This window comes from Marmota marmota, unplaced genomic scaffold (assembly GCF_001458135.2).
Source record: "Marmota marmota marmota unplaced genomic scaffold, marMar, whole genome shotgun sequence".
In the NCBI taxonomy this organism is placed as follows: Eukaryota; Metazoa; Chordata; class Mammalia; order Rodentia; family Sciuridae; genus Marmota; species Marmota marmota.
The window spans coordinates 36,401,948-36,428,192 of record NW_026000016.1 but is presented as its reverse complement, the minus strand read 5'-3'; the positions used below and the strand labels follow the sequence as shown (position 1 = coordinate 36,428,192).

Below are 26,245 nucleotides of genomic sequence, written 5' to 3'. Positions count from 1 at the left end.
GGGACACCCACATCTGAAATATAACAGGTATTTATTTTGTCACAGTCCTAGAAAGCTAACACAATGATCATAAAATTATTTTGTTTGGTTTTAAATTTGTTCCATTATAAACTAACTTATCTCAATGAAAATTTTCAAAAATTAAGACTAAAGCAAGCACCCTTATCTAAACAACTTTATTTCCTCTCTAGTCATATCCAGTCACTTTTCCATGCACAGGTTTAAAACATAGTTATAATCATATTACATATGAATAGTAACCATTATTTCAAAGGTTGCATACATATTACATCACAGAGAAGAGTATATAATTTTGATTGAATTTCTTTTTTAAAATATTTTTTAGATGTTGATGGACCTTTATTTTATTCATTTATTTATATGTGGTGCTGAGAATTGAACCCAGGGCCTCACACATGCTAGGCAAGTGCTCTACCACCAAGCCACAACTCCAGCCCCGTGAATTTCTACTTCTCTATTTTTAGAATATTATGGAGTTTCCAAAATGCCCCCTGCCCCCATGGTGAATTTTGGCATATATGGTGCATTTTCCCTACTATGGTATAAATTAAAATGAAATGAATTAAGAGTAAATTTTTTTTTCTTAGCCAGGTGTGATAAGACATGCCTGTAATCCCAGTGATTCAGGTACCTGAGGTAGGAGGACTGCAAGTACAAAGCCATTCTCAGCACCTTGGTGAGGTCCTGTCCCCAAATAAAAATGGGCTGGGGGTGTAGCTCAGGGGTAAAGTGCCCTGGGTTCAATTCCCATTACCATAATTATATAATTTTGTAATTGTTCTTTTGATTGACAAGTCATAGTTGTATATGTTCATGAAAATTAGAATACTTGCTGATAAAGAGAATTTTCTAGCTTTATTCACAATAGTCTTAATAGGGAAGCAATGCAAGTATCTGACAACAGATAAGTGGATAAAGAAACTGTGGTATATAAATACAATGGACTATTACTCAGCCTTAAAAAAGAATATCCTACCATTTAGTGACAACATGGACAAACCTGGAAGACATTATGCTAAGTGAAATAAGTCAAACAGAAAATACTGCATGATCTCATTTAAATGTGTAATCTGATAAAGTTGAATTCATAGAAAGAGAATAAAACAGTGGTTACCACGGTGAGGGGATGGGGGAAATGGGAACATATTGGTCAAAGGGTACAAACTTGTACTTATAAGATAAATAAGTTTTGCACATCGTGGTGACTATAGTTGATAATATATGGTAGACTTGAAATTTACTGAGAACAGGTCATAGGTATTCTACACACACACACACACACACACACACACACGCATGCACATACAGAGTTAATTAAACAAGGTGATGGAGGCTAATTAGCTTGATTATTTTCATCATTTAACAATGTATGCATATACCAAAATATCCAGTTGTATACCTTGAATATATGCACTTGTCAACTAGACTTCAATTAAATTGAAAAAAGTATTTTCTACATTATGGATTATTTCCTTTGGATTAATTTTTATAAATAAAATTAATAGTTGAAAAGGTTTGAATGTTTTTGAGGATTTTGATATATTTTTAGTGTTTTGATAGTGTCAAATTGCTTGTGTACCTAAGAGTTGTGTGGTGACTGCTACCATAATCACCCTTACTAAACTTTAATGTCATTTTTAAAATATTATTTTAGTTATAGGTGGACACAGTATCTTTATTTTACTTTCTTGTGGTGCTGAGAACCGAACCCAGTGCCTCACGCATGCCAGGAGAGCGCTCTACCTTTGAACCACAACCCCAGCCCTCATTTATTTATTACTTTTAATTTTTTTTTAGTTGTTGATGGGCCTTTATTTAATTTATTTGTATTTGGTGCTGATAATAGAACTCAGTGCCTCACATATGCTAGGCAAGCGTGCTACCACTGAGCTACAACCCAGTCCCCTCAATTATTTTTTTTTGGTCAACTTTATATGTGAAAAACAGTGTTCATATTTTACTATTCATTTCTTTAAGTGTTTTGTGAAATATTTGTTTCCTAATTTTTCTTCCCTCCTTTTTTAGTGCAAATGCTTTCCCCATTCTGTCATTGAAAGTAAATGACAACGGAACTTTAGATAGGGCCAAGGGGAGGGAGGGGAAGGGAGGGGGCAAGCGGGTAGGAATGACAGTGGAATGAATGGAGGGAATATGTTACCCTAAGTATATGTAAGACACGAATGGTGTGAAAATACTTTATGTACAATCAGTAACTTGAAAAACTGTGCTCTGTATGAGCAATATGAAGTGAATTGCATTCTCCCATCGTGTATAACAAATTAGAATAAATAAATAATAACAATAAAAAAGAAACAGATGAAAACAAAACAACATTAATATCCAATAGCATCACTTAGAAATAACAGGAGCTGTTATCTCTCTCCCTGAGTTGGCCACGCCTCGGATCTAGAGTTGACAGATAAGAACCCAGTGAACTATGTACATATATAATTACTCGACCAGTGTGATTCTTCTACATCATGTACAACCAGAAGAATGAGAAGTTATATTTATGGATGATTGTGTCAAAAATGCGTTCTGTCATGTATAACTAATTAGAACAAAAAATGTAAATAAAGAAAAAAAAACAGTTGAATTTGATTTCCAGATAGCAGGATGCCTGTTAAATTTTAATTTAAGATAAAAGACAGGAGATTTCCTTTTTTAGCACAAGTATATGTCACAAATATTGCATGGTCCATACTGATAGTAAAATTTATTCGTTGTATATCTGAAATTCAGTTTCAGCTGGGTAGCCTGTCTCTTTATTGGCTACACCTGTCTCTCACTGGGGCTCGTTTACTAGCACCTGTTAGATGAACATTGTCCTTTGAACTGGGCGTTGGGGACCCAGGAGGGTGACATACAAGATAGTTCCAATTCTGACTTCAAATTCTGGATTTCAGGAGAATTTTGCAATCAGAAAAATAATCCCTGGACCTTCATAACGACTGGTAGTTTAAGCTTCTTACAACACAACCTTTGTTTTCCTGTTGCCCCAGGCAGAGTTATCCATTCCTACCTCACCATAGAAAAACACCTGGGAACTCTGATTCCTTATTGGGAGAATCCAGAAACAGCTCTTAATGAGAGCCCAGGTGATTCTGCTCCTATAAATCTGCAGAAGTCAGGAGTTTTGTTCTCCTCAGGAGTTTTGTTCCTCAGATCTACACTGGAGGCCTCTGAGCATCAACACTCAACCGTCCTAATTACATCCTTTGAGCCATCTTCAGATCGTCCACTCTTCACAGTTCATTCAAAATCTGTTTGCAGTAGTGCTGTCTGCAAGTTGCTTTACAATTCATAAAGTTGTTCCCGTTTGATCTTCACTCTTAATTTTCGAGGAGAAGCGGGGAAGCTTATTTCTGTTTTACAGAGGACAGAGAGGCTCACAGGGGCTAAGTTCACAGGGCAAAGCCTGTGAAGCTGCCAGGGCTGCAGAGCCCGCCCTCTTTCCACCACCCCACCAAGCTACCTCCTTTCGCCTACAAAACGTACGTGGGGACCACTGGTGTTGGATTTACTGTCCACTTCGGGTTTCAGGTGACTTCCGCCCTGCAATTGACCCGAAGCTAGCCCCAGACCTGCAAAAAACACGCGTTGGGGGGAGAGATCTGGGTGCTCTGCTCAGCGCAGGAACCCGGGCCTTGGCAAGACAGAGCTGGCCCGACCTGCTACCGAGAGGCAGGCCGCCCTCTTGCGGGTCCCCTTCCAGCAGCGCGGCCTCCTAGCCATCGCCCCAGGAGCGCCCGGATTCCCGAGCGCCGCCGCTCTGAGCCGAGGGCGCGCGGGCACCGCGGCGGGGGCGTGCTCCGAGGACGCGCGCGGGCTGCTCCTCCAGAGGGCCGCTCCCTGGGAAAGAGGGCGGTGTTCGGGGAAGCTGGCTGGTGCTGGCACTCGGAAGTGCCGAGAGAGGGGTGTTGGGAACTCGTGGCGCGCGTGAACATCGCGGTCGCCGCCGCCCGGGACAGCCCCGGAGGTTGGTAGCTGGTGACCGTAGGGAGTCCTGGGGAGGTTAGGGTGCTGACTTTTTTTGCTTTGGTTTGCTCGGTTGAAAAAACGAAACGAACAAGACGCGTTTCTTATCCTAACCCGGTTCCCGTGTGCGCGCCGGAGGGCGGGACAGAGGAAGTTCCCGGTCCCGCGGAGGAGACAAAGGCGGCGGGGACTGAGCGCCTGGCAAAGGCGGGATCCGGGAGCCTGGAACCGGGCTTGCGTACCAAGTCCGTGCACACCCCTGCCGGCGTCCTCTCGCCGCGATTTCAGGCACTGTTGCGTGAAATTGCAGAACCCTGGTACTCTTGGCAGTATTAGGGGTGCGCCTGCCTGCTGCAAATCTAGGAACCCCAACGTTAGGAATGTCTTTTGCTTTCTGATCTTTGGACTCAGTTTCTCTCTTCTGTTCTGAGTCTAGCATTCAGGTGGCACCAGTCTTTATAAGAAAGTTCCCCACATGCTCTTGGTTACCCAAGGTACTAGGTAGGAGTGGCATTGGTGTTAAGAACAATTGATGCTTTCCGTGTTCCTTGCACTTGGATCAGTGCTGCCTGGCTGGGGATTGGCATGTTCAGTGGTTTGCCTTATGTGAGGGGAGAGTCATTGTTTCTGTACCTTTCTGTTGTGTATTTCTTATCCTTCCTTTCTTGTAGCTAAGCACTCACCAGAGTGTGATTAATGTCATAGGAACACCCAACAGGAGAAGGAGGGCTTCAGTGAGGTGGTGATTTTTATACTAGATTTTAAAGAATGACCCCCACATTCTCTATGTTCCACCTTCCCCGTGATTTTTCTTCCTTCTTTCTCACTGGCAGTCCCTAATGTGATTAAGTGTTGCATAAGGACAGTTCTGCCCTGAGAGATGCAATTAATGTCAAATTAAGGGGGATGGTGCTTGGCATGTGCTTTAGATACATTATGTCTAAATCTTATGGTAACTGGGAAAGACGGTTAGCTTATCCTTTTCACTGGGCTTGGAGGGAATGTGAACACCACAGAGTAGTATGTTTTAGACTGGGTTTGGGGCTCCTCCATTGGATCAAAGCCTGTGCTTTATCTACTATTTGCTCCCTTCTTGAGAAGTTTGGATAGGTGACAGCCAAGGACCTGAATGAAGCAGTCATTTTTGTGGGTGTCCAGATGTTGGTGGGGAACTCTGTAGGTAACATAAGGAACTGGTTAGTGTGGCCTTGGCCCAAGGGGAAGGACTCCTTAAATGTTGCTTTGAACTTCCTGGGTTCCTTGTAGGTGGTTCTTAAATTTCTTTCTTTCTTTTTTTTTTATTCCTTTTGACCATGGACTTCTTTGGAGTCTGGGAAGTCAGTGTTTTAAAAGGCATGAAAAAAAAAAATACATACGGTAGCTGGGCATGGTAGTGCATACCTGGAGGCTGAGGTAGGAGGATTGCAAGTTCAAGGCCAGCCTGAGTAACTTGGGGAAACTGTCTCAAAATAAAAAGTTCTGGAAATGTAGTTCAGAGTGTGAAGCCCTAGGTTCAATTTCTGCTACTGCAAAAAACTTATAGAAAAGTCATAGGATTATAAATGATACTCAAACAAAATTATCAAAATAGTATTAAACCTCATCAAATTTATGTGCATCTTCATTAATGCATTATGTAACAAAATTCAGTGCTGAAGCAATGGAGTCTCATACTTTCAAATTGGTGATGTTCATGTCAATGATATTTTGCAGTGTTTCCAACAGTTGGACTGTAGTATGAACATATCTATGATTTTTTATTGATGACTCAATCACTAGAACTTTTCTTATTGTGGTTTGTTGTCCACACTTATAATCCAATGAAATAGTGATTTTAAATTAGAGATTTATGAAAATAAAGATGTGTGAGGAAAAAAAGTATGAGCTCATGGCTTCTTGGGTAATATACCCGAGAATAGTAGATATGCGACATATACCAGCCCCCCTCCTCCTTTTGTGTGTGTAAATGATCTTTAGTGGTATATGGTATTACTAGTGTCATGAAAGAAGGAATTAATCATTATATATTCCACACATAAAAAGATCTGAAGATGTTACTATGAACATTTTATGGTAATACATTTTAAAATTCAGATGAAATGGGCAAGTTTTTCAAATAAAAAGACATGAGAACCAGAAAATTTGAATAGGCCTATATCTATTAAAGAAATTGATTGTAGATAAAAACCTTCCATAGCAAAATTTCCAAATCCAGATGGCTTCACTCATGAAATTCTCCAAACATTTAAAATAATAAGAGAGGAACCGCTCCCTGGTTGCTTTTATGAGGCCAGCATAAGCTTGTGACTAAGGCTTGATAAGGAAGTTACAAGAAAATTATAGGCCAAATGCTCATAAAAAAAGAATGCAGAAGCCTTAAAACAATGTATTGGTAAATCAAATCTAGCAACCTATAAAAAGAACAATAAATCATGAACAACTTGGATTTATTCCAGAAATGTAGACTGTCTAACATTTGAAAACCAATAAATGTGATTAACTCCATACACAGAATAAAGGAGAAAAAAGTTTGATAAAAAGCAACACCCATTCATGTTAAAAAAAATTCTTTGCGAGCTAAAACATTGAGGAAAATTAAAGAAGACTGAAAATAATGGAGAGTGTGTCATCACTCAGTAAACAAATCTAGAGATTCTGTGCAATGCCAATCAAAATCCCAAGAGATTAATATTTTCAAAAAAGTTGATAAACTGATTCTCAAATTTATTTGGAAATTGTAGACAATCTAAGAAGAGCAAAATTGGAGAACTTAAGCTGCAAGATCAATACGTAGTTATTTCTGGTACAAGGCCAGAGAGGCCATAGGGACTGAATAGAGAATCCACAAATAGGTTTACACATATGTGATCTTTTGATTCATGACAGAGATGACCCTGCAGTGGAGAGAAAATGGCCTTTTCAGTAAATGATGCTGAGTCAAGTGGAAATTCGTATGGATAATATTAATCTTGATCATCTTCCTCATCTCATATACAAAAATCAATCAAGAGCCATTATGCACTGAAATGTGAAAGCTAAAACAATAGGTTTCTGGAAGAAAGCTAAGTAAAATATCCTTATGACCTAGGACACACAAAATACAAATAGTTAAAGGAAAATATTAGTTAGAACTTCCATTCATCTAACGACTCCATAAAGAGAAGACAAGCTATAGAATGGGTAAAGGTATTTGTAATACATATTTCAAAATCAAGAACTCATAGCTAGATTGTGGAAAGATTTATAAATAAAGGAGAAAAAAATGGATAGTTCTGTAGAAAAATGAGCAAATGTCACCCCATAAAAGAGGATCTCCAAATTTCTAATAAACATGAAAAGGTGAACAAGTTTCACTAGGAATTAGGGAAATGCAAATTAAAACTACAGTGGGATCCTGTTATATGTTCACCAGAATGGCTAAAATTAAAGACTGTCAATGCTAAGCACTGATTAGAATGTGGATAAACTGGAATTCTAATTCATGGGTATGAAAGGTAACATAAGGGCTTGGAAATTTGTTTTGCAGTATCATTTACTGAAGTGGGGTATGTACATCCCCTATGATCCAGCTGTTCCATTATTAGACACTCAAAAATAAGGTATACATATGTAAACCAAAAGACAGGTAAAAGAATAACTTGAGCAATATTATTACAGTAGGCCCCAACTGGAAAAAACTCACATGTTCTTCAATAGTAGAATGGATAAATGCATAAAAGATATTGTTTATACAATGGAATACTCTACAGTAATGAGGGTAGACAAATTATTGCCTCATACAACAATGTGGAAGAGTCTCAGAACAGAAGGTGGGTAGAAAGAATATACACCAGGATAAGTGCTATGTGATTTCATTCATAGGAAGTTCAAAAGCAAGCAAAACAAACTATGGTGGCCGAACTCAGGCTAGTGGTCCTTCCTTCTTACCTCCTCCTCCTCCTCCTTCTTCTTTTTTTTTTTTTTTTTCCTGAACTAGGGATTGAAACCAGGGGCACTTTACCACTGAGCTCCATTCACCTCCAGTCCTTTTTTATTTTGAAACAGGGTCTCCCAAAGTTGTGCGGGTTCACCTTGAACTTGCTATCCTGCCTCTTGTGGTCCCTTTTGATGGAGTTGGTGAGTGGGAAAGCACAGAAGGGGCTTCTAAGGCATTCAGGTTTTCATCTCAATGGTAATAACTAGGGTGAGTCTACTGCTTAAAAGCCTTCCCCCCCGTATATTTTAACAAAAAATTTACTTAAAATATTATATTGTGAAAAAAGCTTTTATTCATTCAGATGCCCCTAATCTGGAGTTAATAAACTGTGGTGGGCATGATTCTTGGTGATTTAAAAAGTTTAAAATAGGTTGAAAATTTTCAGAGGGAAAATACAATATCTGATCAGTAGTTTTGTTGAATGAAGGACTTATCAAATTAACTCCTTTTTGCTGGTCTTTAACAGTTCATATAAAAAGACTTAGAGTTATGTTTGATTATAAGATTGATATTGGAGTATTATGGAAGCCAAGAATTGCTAAGGGGAGGACTGAATACAAACTTTTGTTTTCAGATTTCATTTTCTTCAATTTAATTTTTTAAAGTTTACAACCATTGGATTTAAAAACCCATCTGTTTTAAACAAAACCTTTAGATAGATACTCTTTTCCCATGAGACCATGAACTAACTGAATGCAGGGATGACATATTAGATTCCTGTTGCCTCTGTAACAAATTGCTACATAAGTTAGCAGCTTAAAACAACACTCAGTTGACCCTCCATGTCTTTGAGTTCCATAGCCCTGCATTCAACCGTGTATTGCAAATATTTAAAAAAAAATTGCATATTCATATACTTTGTTCTTGTTATTTTTGAACAGTACAGTATAACAATTATTTACATAGCATTAACACTGTATTAGATATTGTAAGTAATCTAGAGATGGTTTAGAGTATGCAGGAGGATGTGTATGGATTATAGGTAAATACTATACCATTGTGTACAAAGCACGTGAGAGTTTGCAGATTTTGGTGTTCTCGGGAGTCTTGGAACTAATCCCATTTGGATTCTGAGGAACCACTGCATTTATTATCTTGTGATTCTAAAGGTCAGAAGTCCTCCTTCTGGAGGATTTAGGGCAGAATCTTTTAAAAATGTTTCTATTAGTGCATTTTTGTTATACTTACTAGTGGGGTTCATTTGGACATAAATGTATATGTATGGACGATAATTTGTCCCGTTTCAGTCCCCATAGACAAGAATATTTTAGTCGTTGCCTCTTCCAAATTCTAGATGCATCTTATATTCCTTTGTGATTCCTTCCTCCATCTTCAAAGTGCATCTCTTGTCTCCTCTGAGAGCCCCCTCCCTGCTTCTCTCTTGTAAGGGTCCTAGTGATTACATTGGACCCACCTGGGTAATCCAGGATAATTTCCCCATGGAAAGATCCTTAAGCACATCTGCAAAGTTCCTTTTGCAATATAAGGTGACAAAGTGGCAGGTTTCAGGGATTAGAAATCTAGGGGAGTCCTGTGTGTGGAATCCCACGAGGGGATCTTTATATTTTGTCTCCAATAATGGCACAGTTTCTGGTTCTCATCTGGAGTTTTGGGTTCAGTTGTAGGTACCTACGATGTAAAGAGACAACAAACACATAGTACCTATATTGTAAAGAGAGCTGAGACAGACAGTAAAAGGTCCAGAAACCAAGCCACCCAGGAAATGGTTAGAAGGAGTCATGGATGTTGGTTCTGGAAGAGGATGGCATCCACTATCTTTAAACATTTGAAGGATTATTGGAAGAATAATAAAGCCTTATTCATATACTTAATAACAAAAATAATGTTAAAAACAAAAACAAAAAATAAACATTTCAGAGTCTATTATGCCCAAGGCACTGTTCTTTCACTTTTAAAATTAATTCCCACAGAAACTGTCTGCAGGTTGCTCTTATCCCTACTTTGCAGATAAAGAAGTTGAGGCATGGAAAAGTTACACAACTTGTCCTAGGCCCACAAAGTAGAAAGTGGCAAAAGCGGGATGCAAACTTTGGCATTCTGGCTTCAGAACTATTATGTTTTGGATCTTAAATGTCTCCCAAAGGAATATATATGCTAATGGTTTGGTTGCAGCTTGTGGCACTCTTGGGAGGTGATGGAACCTTTAGGAAGTGTGACATACTGGAAGGAAGTTAGGTCTATTGGGGGATAATGGAACCCAAGCCCTTCCTTTCTTATTGTTTCCTGGACATTATAAGGTGAACAGTGTCCTCCACCATGTGCTTCTGTCATCATGTTCTGCCTTGCCATAGACCCCAAAGCAATAAGACCAGGTGACCATGGACTGAAACCTTCGAGACCACGAGCCCAAATAAACCTTTTCTCCTTCTAAGCTGTTTATCACAGGTATTTTGTCATAGCACTGGAAAGCTAACTAACACAAGAGCCATCCTGTAACCTACATTATATCCTACCTCCATGTCTTTACTTTCAGAAGGTAGCAGAGGACTGGTAGCAGAAGATTTTTTTTTTTCCTTTTAGAATTGGAGAACTGGATTTAGACTCTGTTAAAGAAAAAAACATGATGACAATTAGAACTGCTTAGGAAAGAGTTTCTCTGCCTTGTAATGTTATTGGAAAGGGTCAAATAGTTTATTATAAAAGGAATTCCCAAGCTGGCAATAAGATCCCCACTTATTTTGAAACAGTTTCCTTTGTAATTATATATAAATTAATATGTATACAGTGACATGTTGCTTAGAGATAGGGATATAAATCTGGGAAATGCATTGCTTAGCAGTTTTTCTCTAAGTTATAAGTTATAGAGTGAACTTATACAAAAGTAAGATGGCTACAATGTCACTAGGTGATCTAATCTTAGGTGACTACTGTTGTCTATGTGGCCGGTCACTGATCAGAATGTTGTTACACAGTATAAGACTGTGTGTGTGTGTGTGTGTGTGTGTGTGTGTGTGTGTGTGTGAGAGAGAGAGAGAGAGAGAGAGAGAGAGAGAGAGAGAGAGAGATGGAGGGATAGAGAATGAATAACTCTTTGCAACATTTTATGTACTAAAGACCCATCCTGGAGCTGCGGGTGTAGCTCAGGGGTAGAGCATGTGCTTAGAATGCATGAGGCCCTGGGCCTTTCCTAGCACTGGAAAAGGATAAAAGATCTATTGTGAAATGTTTTTCAACTATTTTTCTAGATTTTAGTGACTCTTTTGGATACTCTTGATGTGGCAGATTGTGTCCCTGTCTTCCCCTTTCAAGATGTCATTCCTCCCATAAAGACAGGGAATTGATTATTTTTCCCTTTTCTTTGGATCTAGGCCAATCTTTGACTTGCTTTGGCCATTAAAAAGTCTCAAGACATTCAAAGACGTCATCTTAAGTGACTTTGTACCTTTTCACTTTGGAATCCTGACGCCCCTGTGCTGTGAAAAAGCTCAGGTTGTCCTGCTGGAGGGTGAGCGCCCACATGGTGGGGGGATTGAGGCACTTGGCATCTGCTTGCCCCAAATATCAGACAGGCACATGAGCCATTGGCTGCTGTTGAGCTGTGTGGGTCTGTAGTCACATGAATGACCCCAGGAGTGACATCAGCATAAGAACCACCCAGATTGTGTTCACATAGAATCCTGAGAAAGAATAAGTTTTTTGTTGTTTGAAGGCACTACACGTCAGAACAGTTTGTTAAGCAGGGCTACATAAGAGATAAATGGTATTTTTTAGTCGGATGCGGTGGTGCACACCTGGAATCCCAGTGGCTCAGGAGGAGGCTGAGACAGGAGGATTGCGAGTTCAAAGCCAGCCTCAGCAACAGTGAGGTGCTAAGCAACTCAGTGAGACCCTGTCTCTAAATAAAATACAAAATAGGGCTGGGGATGTGGCTTGGTGGTTGAGTGCCCCTGAGTTCAATCCCCCCAAAAAGACAGAGGATATGGTATTTTTTGTGCAGAATTGGAAGTAGTGAGCAGATATTTTAAAATATTCTGTGACTGGACTTTTTGCCCAGTCTGTGGACCTCCTCTGGCCAGTCGCATCATTCTGTGGTGAAGCTGCTGTGGGTTTGGAGAAGTGTTTCCCCTTCGAATGCTGTGGTTGAATCAGACTCTGAAGTGAGGTTTGGAGAGAACGGTGATATCTGAGGACACCATGAGTCTGGACTTGGTTTTCCTGGGAAAATCACATAATTTATATTCTGCAAAATAGGCTTCTTTCCCATCAAATTGAACCCTGGAAAAAAACAGAAGTCCCATACCACTTTTTTTTCCCCCCTGAATATGCTAGACTCTTGCTCTACTGTTCCATCTTTTTAAAAGCTGTTGTCATTTTGGTGGGCATATGCTCCTTTTGTTTTTACTACTTTGTGGTTTCCATAGTGCTCATTTGCTCCTAAATTTAGAGCTATTTCTGTTTCACTCAGCCCTTGTCTCTATATAACTGCCAACTTCCCCTTTGCTATACAAGGTAAGTTGGTTTGCCCTCTTCATTAAATCTTTTGAGGAATATACATAAGTTAGATGTTTTGTGTGCATTCTGATTACATTGGCTTTTCCAATTTTCTTCAGGAGCATCTGAAAGTATACATAACTTTGAATTCTTTTAGATAACTTATATGATCGTTTTGCATTCTGATAGATTGGTTTCATTATAGATTTTGAAAAAAAAAAATGAATCCAGTGTTCTTTTAAGAATAGTGAGGTGATAGAGGAAAGAATTTGGAGTTAGACCTGGTGGGGGAAAGTCTGACCTCTGCAGCTTGCCAGTTGGGTGACTTTGGGAATGTGTCTTAACCTTTCTGGACCTTGATTTCCTCTTGTGGTAAATGAGGATACCCTCAAAAGAATATGATGATTAAAAAGATCATACTCATAAGGCACTTTTTCAACTCAGGTAGTATGTACTTAATTAATGTGTAGCTATTGCTAAAGTGTAAGAAAACTTTGTGGAGGAAAATCTTAGTTTAAGACCTCAAGCATTTGGTGGAAGTGCTCTTGGGGATGCTATGATGATGATTGCTAGCTTAAAGCTGAGAATCTGATTTTTAAAAAAGTCCTCTGGTGCATGTGAGTATTTGGTGATAGCCCATTTAGTACTTGTGTCAAGATTTAGGAGCAGAAACACTTTAAAATGCAAGTGTTAGAATCCATTTGTTGTCTGCATCAGAAATAAAGTAATTTTGAAATGATGTTGGAAATTGCTGGGGAAAAAGCACTTCTGGCAGTTACATCGATGCACATTTCAGGCTTTGGCACAGTGAGCTGTGTACTCTTCCCCTCAAAGTGAGGAACAGAATTTCTGCCTGTGAGAGAGTGGAAGCTGGGAACTTTGGTTCTAATTTTTGGTCCATTGCAGGCTTTTCTATATCCTTGGGTAGATCCCTCCTTTTTCCTCAGCAGATTCTGAGAGATGGCATCTTTGAAAGCAGGTAGAGTGTTCAATTACAAAGCAAATGCGATTAGAAGTCACTCTGCGAAAAAGCTGTCAGCTGAGTTCTTGCCTTTTTGTGGCTCTCACTTCATTCTGTGAGCCTCTTGATTTTTATGATTCCCAGATAAATACTTTTTTTTTTTTTAAATGTACAATCTCTGGGCTCTTACATGCAACCTGGTTGAGAAAGCCTCTTAGAATGGCCGTCTGACTTCCTTCCTTCTGATTCCAGGGAAACCACTGCAATGATTTTCTTCCAACACCTACTATTAAATGCATTTCCTATCCCTTTGTCTTGAATTTCCCCTTCTCATCAATAACATTTAGCTTTAAGATCCTGTACTCTTAACAGCTTTGGAGCTGCAGTTTTGTGTTCTTTATTTTCCTCTTTCTTTCTCCCCTACTGATTCCTGGACTAGTTTGATGCCAGGTACAATTTAATTTTCTCTCAGCTGTGTGGCTTGATTCTAGCACTTTCTCTCCACTTTCTACTGAAGGCCCAAGTGGCTGACCTCCTTGCTTGTAGACTCTACCACAGAGTCAAGGGGCTTCTTTCTGAAGCTTCCTTCAAATCATTAAATGTCCAGCATTTCTCCCTTATCTGAGGTTTTTTTTTTTTTTTTTTTTCCTCCATGATTTGATTCACCTGTGCTCAATGGTGATCTGAAAACAGTAAGTGGAGAATTCTAGGAATAAACAATTCATATGTTTTAAACAGGCCCCATCTCATTAGCATGATGAGAGCTCTGTTTTGCCTGGGACATGAATCAATCCTTTGTCCAGTGTATCCTCATTTTATGCACTACCTGCCAGTTAGTCATTTAGCATTTGTCTCAGTCATTAGATTGACCGGCACAGTATCACAGCTTATGTTAAATGACCCTTATTTTACTTAATAATGGTGCCAAAGTGCCAGAATAGTGATATTAGCAATTCAGATATGCCAATAGGAAACCACAAAATGCTTCCTTTAAATGAAGAAGTGAAAGTTCTTGACTTAATAAGACAATGAATCATGCTGAGGTTGCTAAGATCTTGGGTAAGAACAAATCTTCTTATTCATGAAATTGTGAAGAAGGAAAAAGAAATTCATGCTACTTTTGCTATATCTCAAACTGCAAAAGTCATAGCCACGGTGCATGGTAAGTCTTAATTAATATGGAAAGGCATTCATTTTGTTTGTGTGGAGAAAACAGCAGTGCAGATGGTCCCCAACTTAAAATGATTTTGACTTAGGAATTTTTTATTTTATTTTTTTTACTTTGCAGAGGGCTTACAGGGGATTTAGGTGCATTTTAACTTATACTTTTCCATATTTGTATTGGTACATTACAATTATACATGATGATGGAATTTATTGTTACATATTCATACGTACACCCCATACAATAATATAATTTGGCCAATATCATTCCCCAGTATTTAACTTATATTTTCAATTTTCAATGGGCTTATCAGGATATAAGGCCACTGTAGATCAAGCAGCATCTGTATGTAAAAGAGTTGGTGCTAAGTTTCAAGACATTCACTGGGGTCTGGGAACACATCCCCCTAGAATAGGAGGGGACTACTTTCCTGGCTCACCAGCCTGAGGTTTCTTCAGGAAATCCAACCCAAACCTGAAATCTCATGTTCAAGACCATCTGCTACTTGGCTCCTAGTCCCCTTTCACCTCACCATCGACACTTTCCCTTCTCTCCAGTTCTGACCAGCACTCCTGCCCTGGTGGAAGCGCTCTCAGGCACATCTCTTCACATCAGACATCCACAGCCCTTCTTAGTGCTCACGTATCCATGGTATAACCTAATTCCTCTAGATGGATCAGATAGATGGCCTGTATCCTTGGAAATGATGTTATGAATGGCAATTAGTTTCTAGGCTGTCTCACAGCTACCCACTTACATGTTGCTGCAAGACTGCATCTGTACATGAAAACAAGAAGCATCCCATATATATTGGAGTAAGAGCCTCTCTGACGTCATAGTGTCTTCTTAAAGAAGAGCATGCTCGTTTAGAGCATTGAGAAATAGAAACATGGGGGATTTTTTGAGAAAGTATTTGGAAACATTTAAAGTCTTGGACATTAAAAAAAAAAGGTTTTGGTTATGTTCATATCTACTCTGATTTGCTTTCTGAGTGCACAGATAAAATGAATAGAGAAAAAAAACCAGAATGGCAGGGGGAATGATTTTTCCAGAGATAAGTGGGCAAGAGTTGGAAAGTGAGGTGTGAGGAGGGACGATCTATTCAGTGTTGATGTCACTGTTGTTTTGAGTTGACATTAATCCACTTGTGTGAGAACACTATGTATAATTCCTTTGGGGGATAAGAACAGAGCGGGTGAGGAAGAGTTACTGGGCACAGAGCTCCCAGCTGGCCCCAAGGACAGTTTGTGTGATGTCCAGGGTGGCCTTGGGCTGAGTGGGTGAAGAGGAAGAGCGAGGTGTTAAAGAGAACTCCGGGGCTGCCAATCTGTTGAAAGAGGTACCGAGGCTGTCGGGATGGCCATGCCCCATGTAAGGTCAGTTAGATTTCTTCCATTCAGGAAGTAAACCAGGGCCATGGCAAGGGAGGAAACTGGTGTTTCGAATTCATGTTTATTGAGTGCATATGTAGTGCCAGGCCCTGGGCTAAGCAATTATATTTCATCAACTCCACAATGCCAAGAGAAACCATATCTGGGAGCTTGCAGCCTACCCAGGTTTCTCAGCCAGCACATGGCAAAGCTTGGACTTGCCTAAGCTGAGTTTGGTGCCAGAATTTACTACCATGTTGTTAGGTGGAAACCCCCGTTCAAACCCCAAATTTTTGAAGTGAGGGAGGAGATAATCCTGCTGTTTTGCAGCTAACTGCTATGTATATTTGTGTACGTCCCCCCAAACCATATACAATATAGCTCAGAGCATCCCCAAAGGGGGAAATGTTATAAAAGTGAATTTTGTGCTCTTTCTCAATATATCATTCCATATATAAGGCATCATTCCATATATAATGTCTCCAAAAAGCCTCTCAACAGTAGGGCTTCTAGAACTTTAATCTACAAGATTATTTATATTCAAATTTTAGTAGATTTTTGAGGAATTCCGTTCTTTACTCTTCAGACTCTTAACTGAGTTGAGGAGGTCATCTACAGCAATCTCAGCATCCTTGACCCAAGAGGCACTATGAAACCAAGCTAAGGGGATGGCTGTGCTAGTCCTACAAAGTTCTGGAAAGGAATCAAGTGAGTCTAGGAGATGCCAGGTATTTAAAAATAAAGTATGAATGGAAATATATGAAGTAGAGTAGGGAACCCAAGAAAGCATTATTGAAGTAGTCGGATTTTGAGAGACTCGTGTTCAAATCATGACTGTCTGATTGTAGGAGCAGCCATACCAAACTTCCTGGGCAGTTTTTTAGGTCATGACCATGGGGTGCTTTGGGTTCTGAAGGACCATTGATTTCTGACCTTATGAAGACTGAAATTTCTTTCCCTTCCTGCATGTCTTCTGGCAGCCTGAAGAAAAGATTCTGTGGCAGATTCTGAGCCTGGCTTTGAGGGGAGAGGCAGAGCCTGGAAGCTCTGGATTCAAGCCCAGGCACAGTTATTTATTTATTCATTATTTTTAGTCAGCTTTTTCATCACTGTGAGCAAAAGACTTGATAAGAATGACTTAGAGGGGGGAATTTTATTTTGGCTCACAGCTTCAGGGGCTCAGTACATGGTCAGTCAATTCCATGGGTTCAAGGGGAGACAGAACATCATGGTGGAAAACATGACGGAGAAAGCAGCTCAGCACATGGCCAATAGGAGGCAAAGAGAGTTCTGTTCACCAGGAACCAAAATATATGCCCCCAAAGTATATCACCAGTGACCTACTTCTTCCAGCCACACCCTACATGTCTACAGCTCCAGTTAATCCATATCAGTGAATTAATCCGCAGATCTGGTTATACTTTCTTATAATCTAATCATTTCACCTTGAAAATTCCTCCATTGTCTCACACATGCACTTTTGGGGGATACTACATATTTAAACCATAACATTCTGCCGTTGGCCCCCCAAAGCTCCTACGCATCTCACAATGCAAAATACATTTAGTCCATTTCAAAGATTCCCCATAGTCTTAACAGTTCTAGCATTGCCCACAAGGTCAAGTCCAAAGTCTCCTCTGACTCAAGGGAAACTCTCAGTGTCAGCCCCTGTAAAGATCAAAAACAAATTACACATATCCAATATATAATGGCACAGAGTAAACATTTCCATTCCAAAAGGGAGAAATAAGAGACATTGAAAGAAGGGATAGAACCAAAGCAAGACCAAAATCTAAGCTGAGCAAACAAATTCTGTAGATGCACATCTAGCATCTGGGGCACATGGCATCAAGATGTTCTCTCAAAAGGTCTGCTCCTGTAACCTTGCTGTCCACCTGCCTCTCTCTTGCCTTGTACCTGCTTGATTCTCACAGCTGTTCTTGGCAGACATTTCCCAATACTGGCATCTCTTAATCTCGGGGGTCTCCACTGCAGCTGCAGCTTCCTTCTTGAATCATCATGCATCACCCTCTCAGAGGCAGCCCTTAGGGACTCTGACTCTGCCACACTTGGCCAGCCTCCCAGGCCTTCCTTTGAAATCTTGGTGGGAGCTTCTATGATCTCCTAACTCCAGCATCCTGCAGTCCTGCAGAACCAGCACCACATGGTGGATAGTGAGGTCTGCTGCCATCTTGGGCAGTAGCCAAGCCTCCTGGAACCCTGCTGCAGAAGCCTCTGAGTACCTGGGTAACTGAGCACCTGTTAGGCCCCCTGTGCAACCAGGGTGCCCCGTGGTCTCTTCTCAAAGGAATTTTTACTTTTATACCTTTGAGCCTGAGATGATGTAGTCTTGCCAATGCCTGAGATGCCCTTAAGCCATCTTTCCTATTGTTTCTTTAGCGACTGTAATCTCTTTGACAGCCAGCCACAATTTCCTTAGCCCCAGTTTTACTTACACTTTTCTGGCCAAACTGCAACTTTTTCATATCTTTATGCTCTGCTTTCTGCTCCTGATTATCATGATAAGTTTGGCTAAAAATTACCAGGAGTATCCATGTCACTGTCTGAATGCTATGCTGCCTTGAAATTTCCTCTGCCTGATTAATTAGTCTACCCCCTTTGAATTCAGCCTCACAGAAAGTCTCAGGATATGAGCAAAATATAAACAATTTCTTTATCAGAATACAACATGAATGGCCTCTCCTCCAATATCCAACAGAGTCCTCCTTCTACTCTGAAATCTCATGAGACCAGTCTTTACTGTCCACAGTCCTGTTGACATTCTAGTCTCTGAACTCCCATCCAGAATTGCTCATTAAGTTCTGCTTACAACATTCTGAAACTTTTCCAGCCTGTATCAACTTTTCAGAATTCCTCTTGCCAATTCCAATTCCCAATGTTGAACAGCATAGTGAGGTTAGTCACAGCAATGACCATATCTGGGTACCAATTTGTTTCTGTCAGCTTTTTCATAACTGTGACCAAAAGACCTGACAAGATGATTTAGAGGAGGAGAAGTTTATTTTGGGCTCACAGTTTCAGAGGTTCAGACCATACTTGGCTGACTCCATAACTCGGGACCTGAGGTCAGGCAGGCAGAACATTATGGAAGAAGGGCATGGTGGAGGCAAGCTGCTCAGAACATGATCACCAGGGAGCAGAGAGAGAGGAGAGAGAAAGAGAGAGAGAGAGAGAGAGAGAGAATGAGAATGCGTGCTAGCTGTGTTCACCAGGGACAAAAATATAAACCTCAAAGGTATACCCCAGTGACATACTTCCTCCAATCACACCCTACCTGCCCCATAGTTATTGCCCAGTTAATCCATATCAGTGGATTAATCTATTGCTTAGGTTACATATCTAATCATTTCACCTCTGAAAATTCTTGCATTATCACAAGTTAACTTTTGGGGGATATCTCATATCTAAACCATAACATTAAAATTGTACATGTTCCTAGTGTATGATGTGGCATTTTGATAAAAGTGTACATTGTGAGATGACTAAATTAAGGTAATTCACATGTCCCTTGCCTTAATATATTTATTTATTTTGTACTTGGGATTGAACCCAGGGGTGCCTAACCACTGAGCCACATCTCCAGCCCTTTTAAATTTTTATTTTGAGACAGGCTCTTACTAAGTTGCTGAGGCTGCTTTGAACTTTCAATCTTCCTGTCTCAGTTTCCTAAGCCGTGAGAATGCTTATGGTGTACTCTCAGCAATTTTCAAGTACATGTGTTGTTATTAACTATGGTCACCATGCTGTACAAGAGATTTCCATAACTTATTTGTTGTGTTTTACTGAAACTTTGTACCTTTTAACTTCCCCCACCCCAGCCTCCTGGCAGCTATTGTTCTATTCTTTGCTTCTGTGAGTATGACCTTTTTAGATTCTACATGTAAATGAGATGGTGGAGTCTTTGTCTTTCTGTCCTGGGTCAGTTATTTCTGGATGTGTGACCTTATTGCATTCGTCATCTGTAAAATGCCTACCTCCTTTCTCTAACTGCTCTACAGAGCTTTTGTGAAACACAGTGAAATCTTAGTCTTAAGTTCTAGCATTGTGAGAATTCTGAGTCTTAACATTACCATCACATATTAAGAACTGCTTGCTTGGGGCTCAAAAATTTGCTCTTATTTAAATCTGGCACCCACAATGACTTGTATTTCATATTGAGTAAAGCAATGAGATTTATAAAAGGGCTTAAGTTTAGTTAATTCTTTGTTACTTGGGAACAATTAGGATCATTGGATTTGCAGAATTTTTAGACCTAACTTTCCTTTATCTCTTCCATTCCTTAGAAAATATTTGGACTAGTAGAGGCTTAAACAACCTACAAGTACATTTCTCTTTCATGTAATAGTCCAGGTAGAAATGGTCCAGGACAGTTTTAGGGGTAGGGTGGTACATGGAGCCAGGGATGGAGGTGTCTCTTTCTTTTTTAAAAAAATTTTTAGTTATAGTTAGACACAACTTTATTTTATTTATTTATTGTTTTATGTGGTGCTAGGATCCAACCCAGGGCCTCAAATGTGCTAGGCGAATGCTTTACCACTGAGCCACTACCCCAGCCCCCAGAGGTGTGTCTATCTTATTTTTCATGTGGCTTTTATCTCTTGGCCCAAAGTGGCTGTCCCAACTCTGATCTTTAGGAAAGGGATGAAAAGAAGACAATGACCACAGCCTCACATCTCTGCATGCACATCCCTGTGGGCAGAACTATTCAAGTGTCCACTTGGCTAGGGAGTACTTTTGAGCTCAGTTCCATGTGTCCAGATAGAAATTCAATTACTAAAGCAGGGAGACTGAGTATCATTGGGGATGGGTGGGCAGTGTTTGCCACAGGTGTCCAGGGTCATGTCAGTAATCTCCAAATATTTAGGAAGTGCACAGATACGTGGAAGGCAGTTTTTATTAGACCATCCCCACCCATTACTATGGGATGACATTTAAAGAGAAGAATGGGGAGTTTGAGGCTGTTGGCTTAGAAGAGGCTTGGAGATTTTATTTGTGCTTTTCTTTTATTCAATCTTTTGAAGCCATTTATTATTCATGGAGTTCTTGGTTATTCCTTCTTGCCACATTCCAGGCACATTTGTAGGTGCTGGGGAGTCAGAAATCATGATTCCCACTCTCTAAAGGTCTACTTTACAGGGGAGACGGATATCACACCAAAGGAGAGAACTCTCTGATACATACTGTGATAGAAGGCCCTGGGCAGTGCTGTGGGAAGACCTAACCACCTTTAGCAGGAATGAGTGTTTGTGTGTGTGTTGGATGCAGAATGGGATGAGGTCCTCGGAAGGAGGAGGTTTGATCCGGGTCATGTTCGCTCACCTTGAATAGTGAAGGGTCCCTGGGAGTGTGAACAAAGTGCAGTGATGTTAAGAGGGTATTATCTGGGCTGGGGTTGTGGTTCAGTGATAGAGTGCTTGCCTAGCACATGGGAGGCACTGGGTTTGATCCTCAACAGCACATACAAATAAATAAATTAAAGGTTTTGTGTCCATCTACAACTAATATATATATATGGCTGTTATCTAGGGTCAAGTCCATGGTCTCATGTTTTGTCATTTTCTCTTCCTAGAACCTCTCACTGTGGACATTGAGAACCATCCTGAGAAGGAACAATGCTGTCCCGATGGGAACTGTCTCTTTACCTGCTGGCTTCACTAGGCTTCCACTTCTATTCTTTCTATGAAGTTTACAAAGTCTCCAGAGGTAAGTCTCCATGCTTTTCCGATCTCCTATCACAAAAAAAAAAAAAAAGAAGTGAGGAGGGAATGCCCACAGGTATAAGATTCAGGAAGATGGTTCCATAGGATCAGGATGACTTGGATCCTGCTTTTCTTTTGCGTATAGTTTGAATTAATGACCTGAGTTCATGACATGCTTTGTCTCAGTGCTGTGGTCTTTTAGGTGATTTTGTGACTCATCTCCTGTAATAGCTGCTGCTACTTGTGTGTGTGTGTGTGTGTGTGTGTGTGTATGCGGTGTTGGGGACAGAACCCAGAGCCTGGTGCATGCTGATCGTATGCTCTTCCCTGAGCTACACCTCTAGCCTCTCCTGTAATCGGAGGATTTGACTCAACAGCTGTTGAAGGCCCTGGAGGGAACTTGCCTCAGGAATTTGAAGTATACTTTTAAATTTCTCTTTCACCAACATTCTTTTCAGGCATATCTCAGACATATGGAGACAGTTTGAAGGTGTTAGTGATTCAGACTCTTTTTATCTTCTTTATTTTTTTGTTAGTCAGAGGCTTGCTGTGTTCCCCAGACTGGCCTCGAACCTCTGGACTTAATTAGTCCTCCATCTCAGCCTCCCAAGTGGCCGGGACTGTAAGAACCTACCACCACACCCTGCTTCCTTTTATCTTCTCGTTCTGCGATATTTAATGTGTTGCTGTTGTCTGTGTGTTGGAGGTGAATTATCCCCAAATCATATTCTAGCCTATAGTAAGGGGAATGGGGGGGGGGCCCGCTTTTCTTTTGACAGCAGTTTGGCAAGAGTATCTGTCACTCCTGCTCAGTTGGCCCAGTTGGTCAACACTGAGCCACATGGCCACAGCTGGGAAACTGGGAAGTATAGTCCTTAGCTTAGTGGCCATGTGCTACCTAAAATCTAGAAGAATTTTGGAGGGACCAGGGGTAGTCTCTGCCATAGTTAGGGACAATTTCTTAGATATAATGGAGATTGTGGAGGTTGTCCTAAAGAAGAGCAGGAGCTAGTCAAGTAGAGAGGGGAGTTGAGGAGCTGTGGCTAGAGATGGGCTTTGCTGGCGAGTGGACAAGCTAGTGTAATACCATTGGGACATGAGAAAGTGTAATATGATCTAGGAACTGCAAACCACTCATGGGATGTAGTGTATGTCAGGAATGTGGGATATGATGAGGGGGTGGAAAGAGTTGAACTCAGATCAAAAAGCTATGGATTGTGAAAGACATTGTATGTTCCACTGAGGGATTTGGATTTCATTTTAAAGGTGGGAGAACATTTTGAAAGTAGGTGAGGTCACTTCAAATGGAAAAGGTAGAAGCCAGGGGTATAGCTCCAAGTAGAGAACATGCTCAGTATGTGCAAGGCCCTGGGTTTGATCCCCAGAACCACAATAAAATAAAATGGCAATGTTAGGTTTGGGGAAGCACCACAGAGTGTCTCTTGCCTGTTGTGTGCAGACCACCCTATGGATCACCAGGATTGGTTTGGATACAGATCACCAGTATTGACTTTTCTCTCCATTTTACTCACGTCCCACTTATAGCCATGGGCATGATGGTAGGGACTGACTAAAGTAGAGGGGGATTGGTTTTGATCAGGGCTGGCCATGCAGTTGTGTTTCCTGCTGAAGCCTCTGGTCTCTCAGCCCATGTAGAGGAAACGAACCTGCTATGTCACACGCCATGTTGGCTACTTTGTATTTCTCATCTCATTGAATCGTTGGCACAACCAAAGATGAGATGGTACATTACTTAGAAGACAGGTTTGGCAACAGGAATGGCATCCCAGATAACTGTGGTCCGCAGTGGCTATGGCGTCTAGGTGGCATTAGATACCCTGGTTCCATCTCTCATGTTCCTCTGAGGTCCTTAGCACATGGCTCCATCTCATACACCGGGGCTGCACCAGGAGTCATCTTTGTTTTCTGCCCAGCAGGAAGGATGGAAGGGGAGGAGAGTCATCTCCTTTTAAGAAAGTGACCTGAAAGTTGCTTATGTCATATATATTCAGTACTGTCCCATTTACTGGAACCTAATCCTGTGGCCACATTAGTTCAGAGAGAAGCTAGGAAGCATAATCTTCCATTGGGAGGTCATTTTTCCAGTGTAAACTCAATGGTTTTATGATAGAGGGAGAAAGCCAGAGTGGATATTAGCAATTAATCAGTCTCCTCCATAGATGGGTGTCTTAGTTATCGATTGCTGCACAATGAATTATCCTAAAATCTTGTGATTTAAAATAATACCTGCTATCTATTATTTCTCACTGTTCTGGGAGAATTTTCCCCTTCTGAATAGGCTTTACGTATATGCATCCATATACATATCAGGGATTGAACCCAGGGGCACATAACCACGGAGCCACATCCCCAGCTCTTTTTATTTTTTATTTTGAGATAGGGGCTTACTAAGTAGCTGAGGGTCTTGCTGAGTTGCTGAAGCTGGCCTTGAACTTGTGATCTGTCTGCCTCAGCCTCAGGAGTTGCTGGGATTAGAGGTGTGTGCCACTGTGCCCTGCAAAGTTTTACTTTTTGAAGCAGTTTTGGATTCACAGAAACCTTGAGTACAAAGTTCCCACTTTCCTCATGCTCTGAGACATGTACAGCCCTCCTACCAACATCCACCACAACTGATGAACCTACATCCACCCATCATAATCACTCAAAGACCATAGCTTACCAAAGGGTCCATTCTTGATGATGTACATTCTGTGGGTTTTGAGAAATGCATGATGACAAGTATCCACCTTATAATATCATACAGAGTAGTTTCATTCCCCTAAAATTCCTCTGTGTTCTGCTCATTCCTCCCTCTTCCCAACCCCTGGAAACCCCTGATCATTTTACTGACTCTATAGTTTGCCTATTCTAGAATGTCATATAGTTGGGCCTCTTTAGTATGGCTTCTTTCACTTAGTAAGAAACATTTAGAAGGACATCCCAGTTTTGCTTCCAAGTTTTGGCAATTACAAATAAACCTATAAACACCTTTGTGGGTTTTTTTTTTTTTTTTTTTTTTGAGAGAGAGAGAGAGAATTTTTTTTAATATTTATTATTTTTTAGTTTTTGGCGGACACAGCATCTTTGTTTGTATGTGGTGCTGAGGATCGAACCCAGGCCGCACGTATGCCAGGCGAGCGTGCTACCGCTTGAGCCATATCCCCAGCCCTTTTGTGTGGGTTTTTGTGTGGACTAAGTTTCTGACTCATATGGGTAGATGACAAGAAATACAATTACTTGATCATACGATTAAGAGTGTGTTTATTTTTGTAAGAAACTGCCAAACTGTCGAATAAGGTGGCTGTACCATTTTGTGTGCCCACCAGCAATGAGTAGCAATCCTTGTTACTCCACATCCTTGTCAGCAATTGCTATTGTCAGAGCTGTGGTTCTTGGCTGTCCTCATAGGTGTGTAGTGGTGTCCTGTTGTTACATTTGATGACATAGGACATGGAACATCTTTTCATTTGCGTATTTGTATATCTTCTTTGACTAGCTGTTTGGGTCTTTGGCCCATTTTTAAATTGGATGGTTCATTTTGATAATGTTGAGCTTAAAGATTCATAAAAAAAGTTGAGTATATAAAATCTTTGTGTATTTTGGGTAATACTTCCAAAATGTATCAGGTACACCTTTTGCAAATATTTTTTTTTCCTGTTCCGTGGCTTGTCTTTTCATTTTCCTGACAGTATTCTTTTCAAGCACTTTTTAATTTAAATGAAGTCTGGCTTATCAATTCTTTCTTTCATAGATCATGCCAAAAAAAGTCATTACCACACCTAATATCATCTAGGTTCTCTCCTATGTTATCTTCCGGAAGTTTTACATTTTACTTTTAGATTTATGTTCCATTTTGATTAATTTTTGTGAAAGTTTTTTTTTTTTTTTTTGCACATGGATGTCTAGTTGTTCCAGCACCATTTGTCGAAAAGACTGTCTTTATTCTATTGTATTGCCTTTGTTCTTTCTCTGAATCTGTTGATTATATTTATGTGGGTCTATTTCTGGGCTCTCTATTCTGCTCCAGTGACTTATTTGTTCTTTGACCAATACCATACTCTCTTTATTACTGTACCTTTATAATTAAAATCTTGAAGGCAGGCAGTGATGGTTTTCTGACTTTCTTCAATATCATGTTGGCTATTCGGGAATCTTTGTCTCTCTCTAAAAACTTGACAATCACTGTGTTAAAATCCACGAAATAATGCAATGGGATTTTGATTTGGATTGCATTGAATCTGTAGATTAAAATTGGAGAACTTCTTCAATATTGAGTGTTTAGTGGAAGCACGGACTGTCTCTCTCCATTTGTTTAGTTCTTTAATTTTTTTTTTAATGAGAGTTCTGTATTTTTCATCATGTAGACTGTGTACATATTTGGTTAGATGTATATCTACATATTTTAGTTTTTGGAGAGATAATGTAAATGGTACTGTTTTAATTTCAAGTTCCATTTATTTATTGCTAGCATATAGGAAAGCAGTTGACTTTTGTACATTAACCTTATATTTTGCAACCTTGCTATGCCTATACCTTAATGGACCGGAGGTGGAAACCCAGGTCTTTTCATCTAGACTTAATCCTTTTTCTATTCTATCCACT

At 40.3% G+C, this 26,245-nt stretch overlaps 1 protein-coding gene across 3 annotated transcripts in view; it reads left to right on the top strand.

Annotated features, from left to right (window-relative positions):
• Positions 1 to 3,445: 3,445 nt before the first annotated feature.
• Positions 3,446 to 26,245, top strand: part of Hhat (hedgehog acyltransferase) — a 330,730-nt gene continuing 307,930 nt past the window's right edge. Inside the window, exons 1-2 of one of the 3 annotated variants that reach the window (XM_048809436.1) lie at positions 3,446 to 3,564; positions 21,514 to 21,647. In XM_048809436.1, coding sequence (XP_048665393.1) covers positions 21,557 to 21,647 — 91 coding nt within the window. In that variant the 5' untranslated portion in view covers positions 3,446 to 3,564; positions 21,514 to 21,556. Of the gene's footprint in view, positions 3,565 to 3,630; positions 4,001 to 21,513; positions 21,648 to 26,245 lie in introns of those variants that run through there. The other 2 variants (XM_048809435.1, XM_048809437.1) reach the window with 2 other exon arrangements.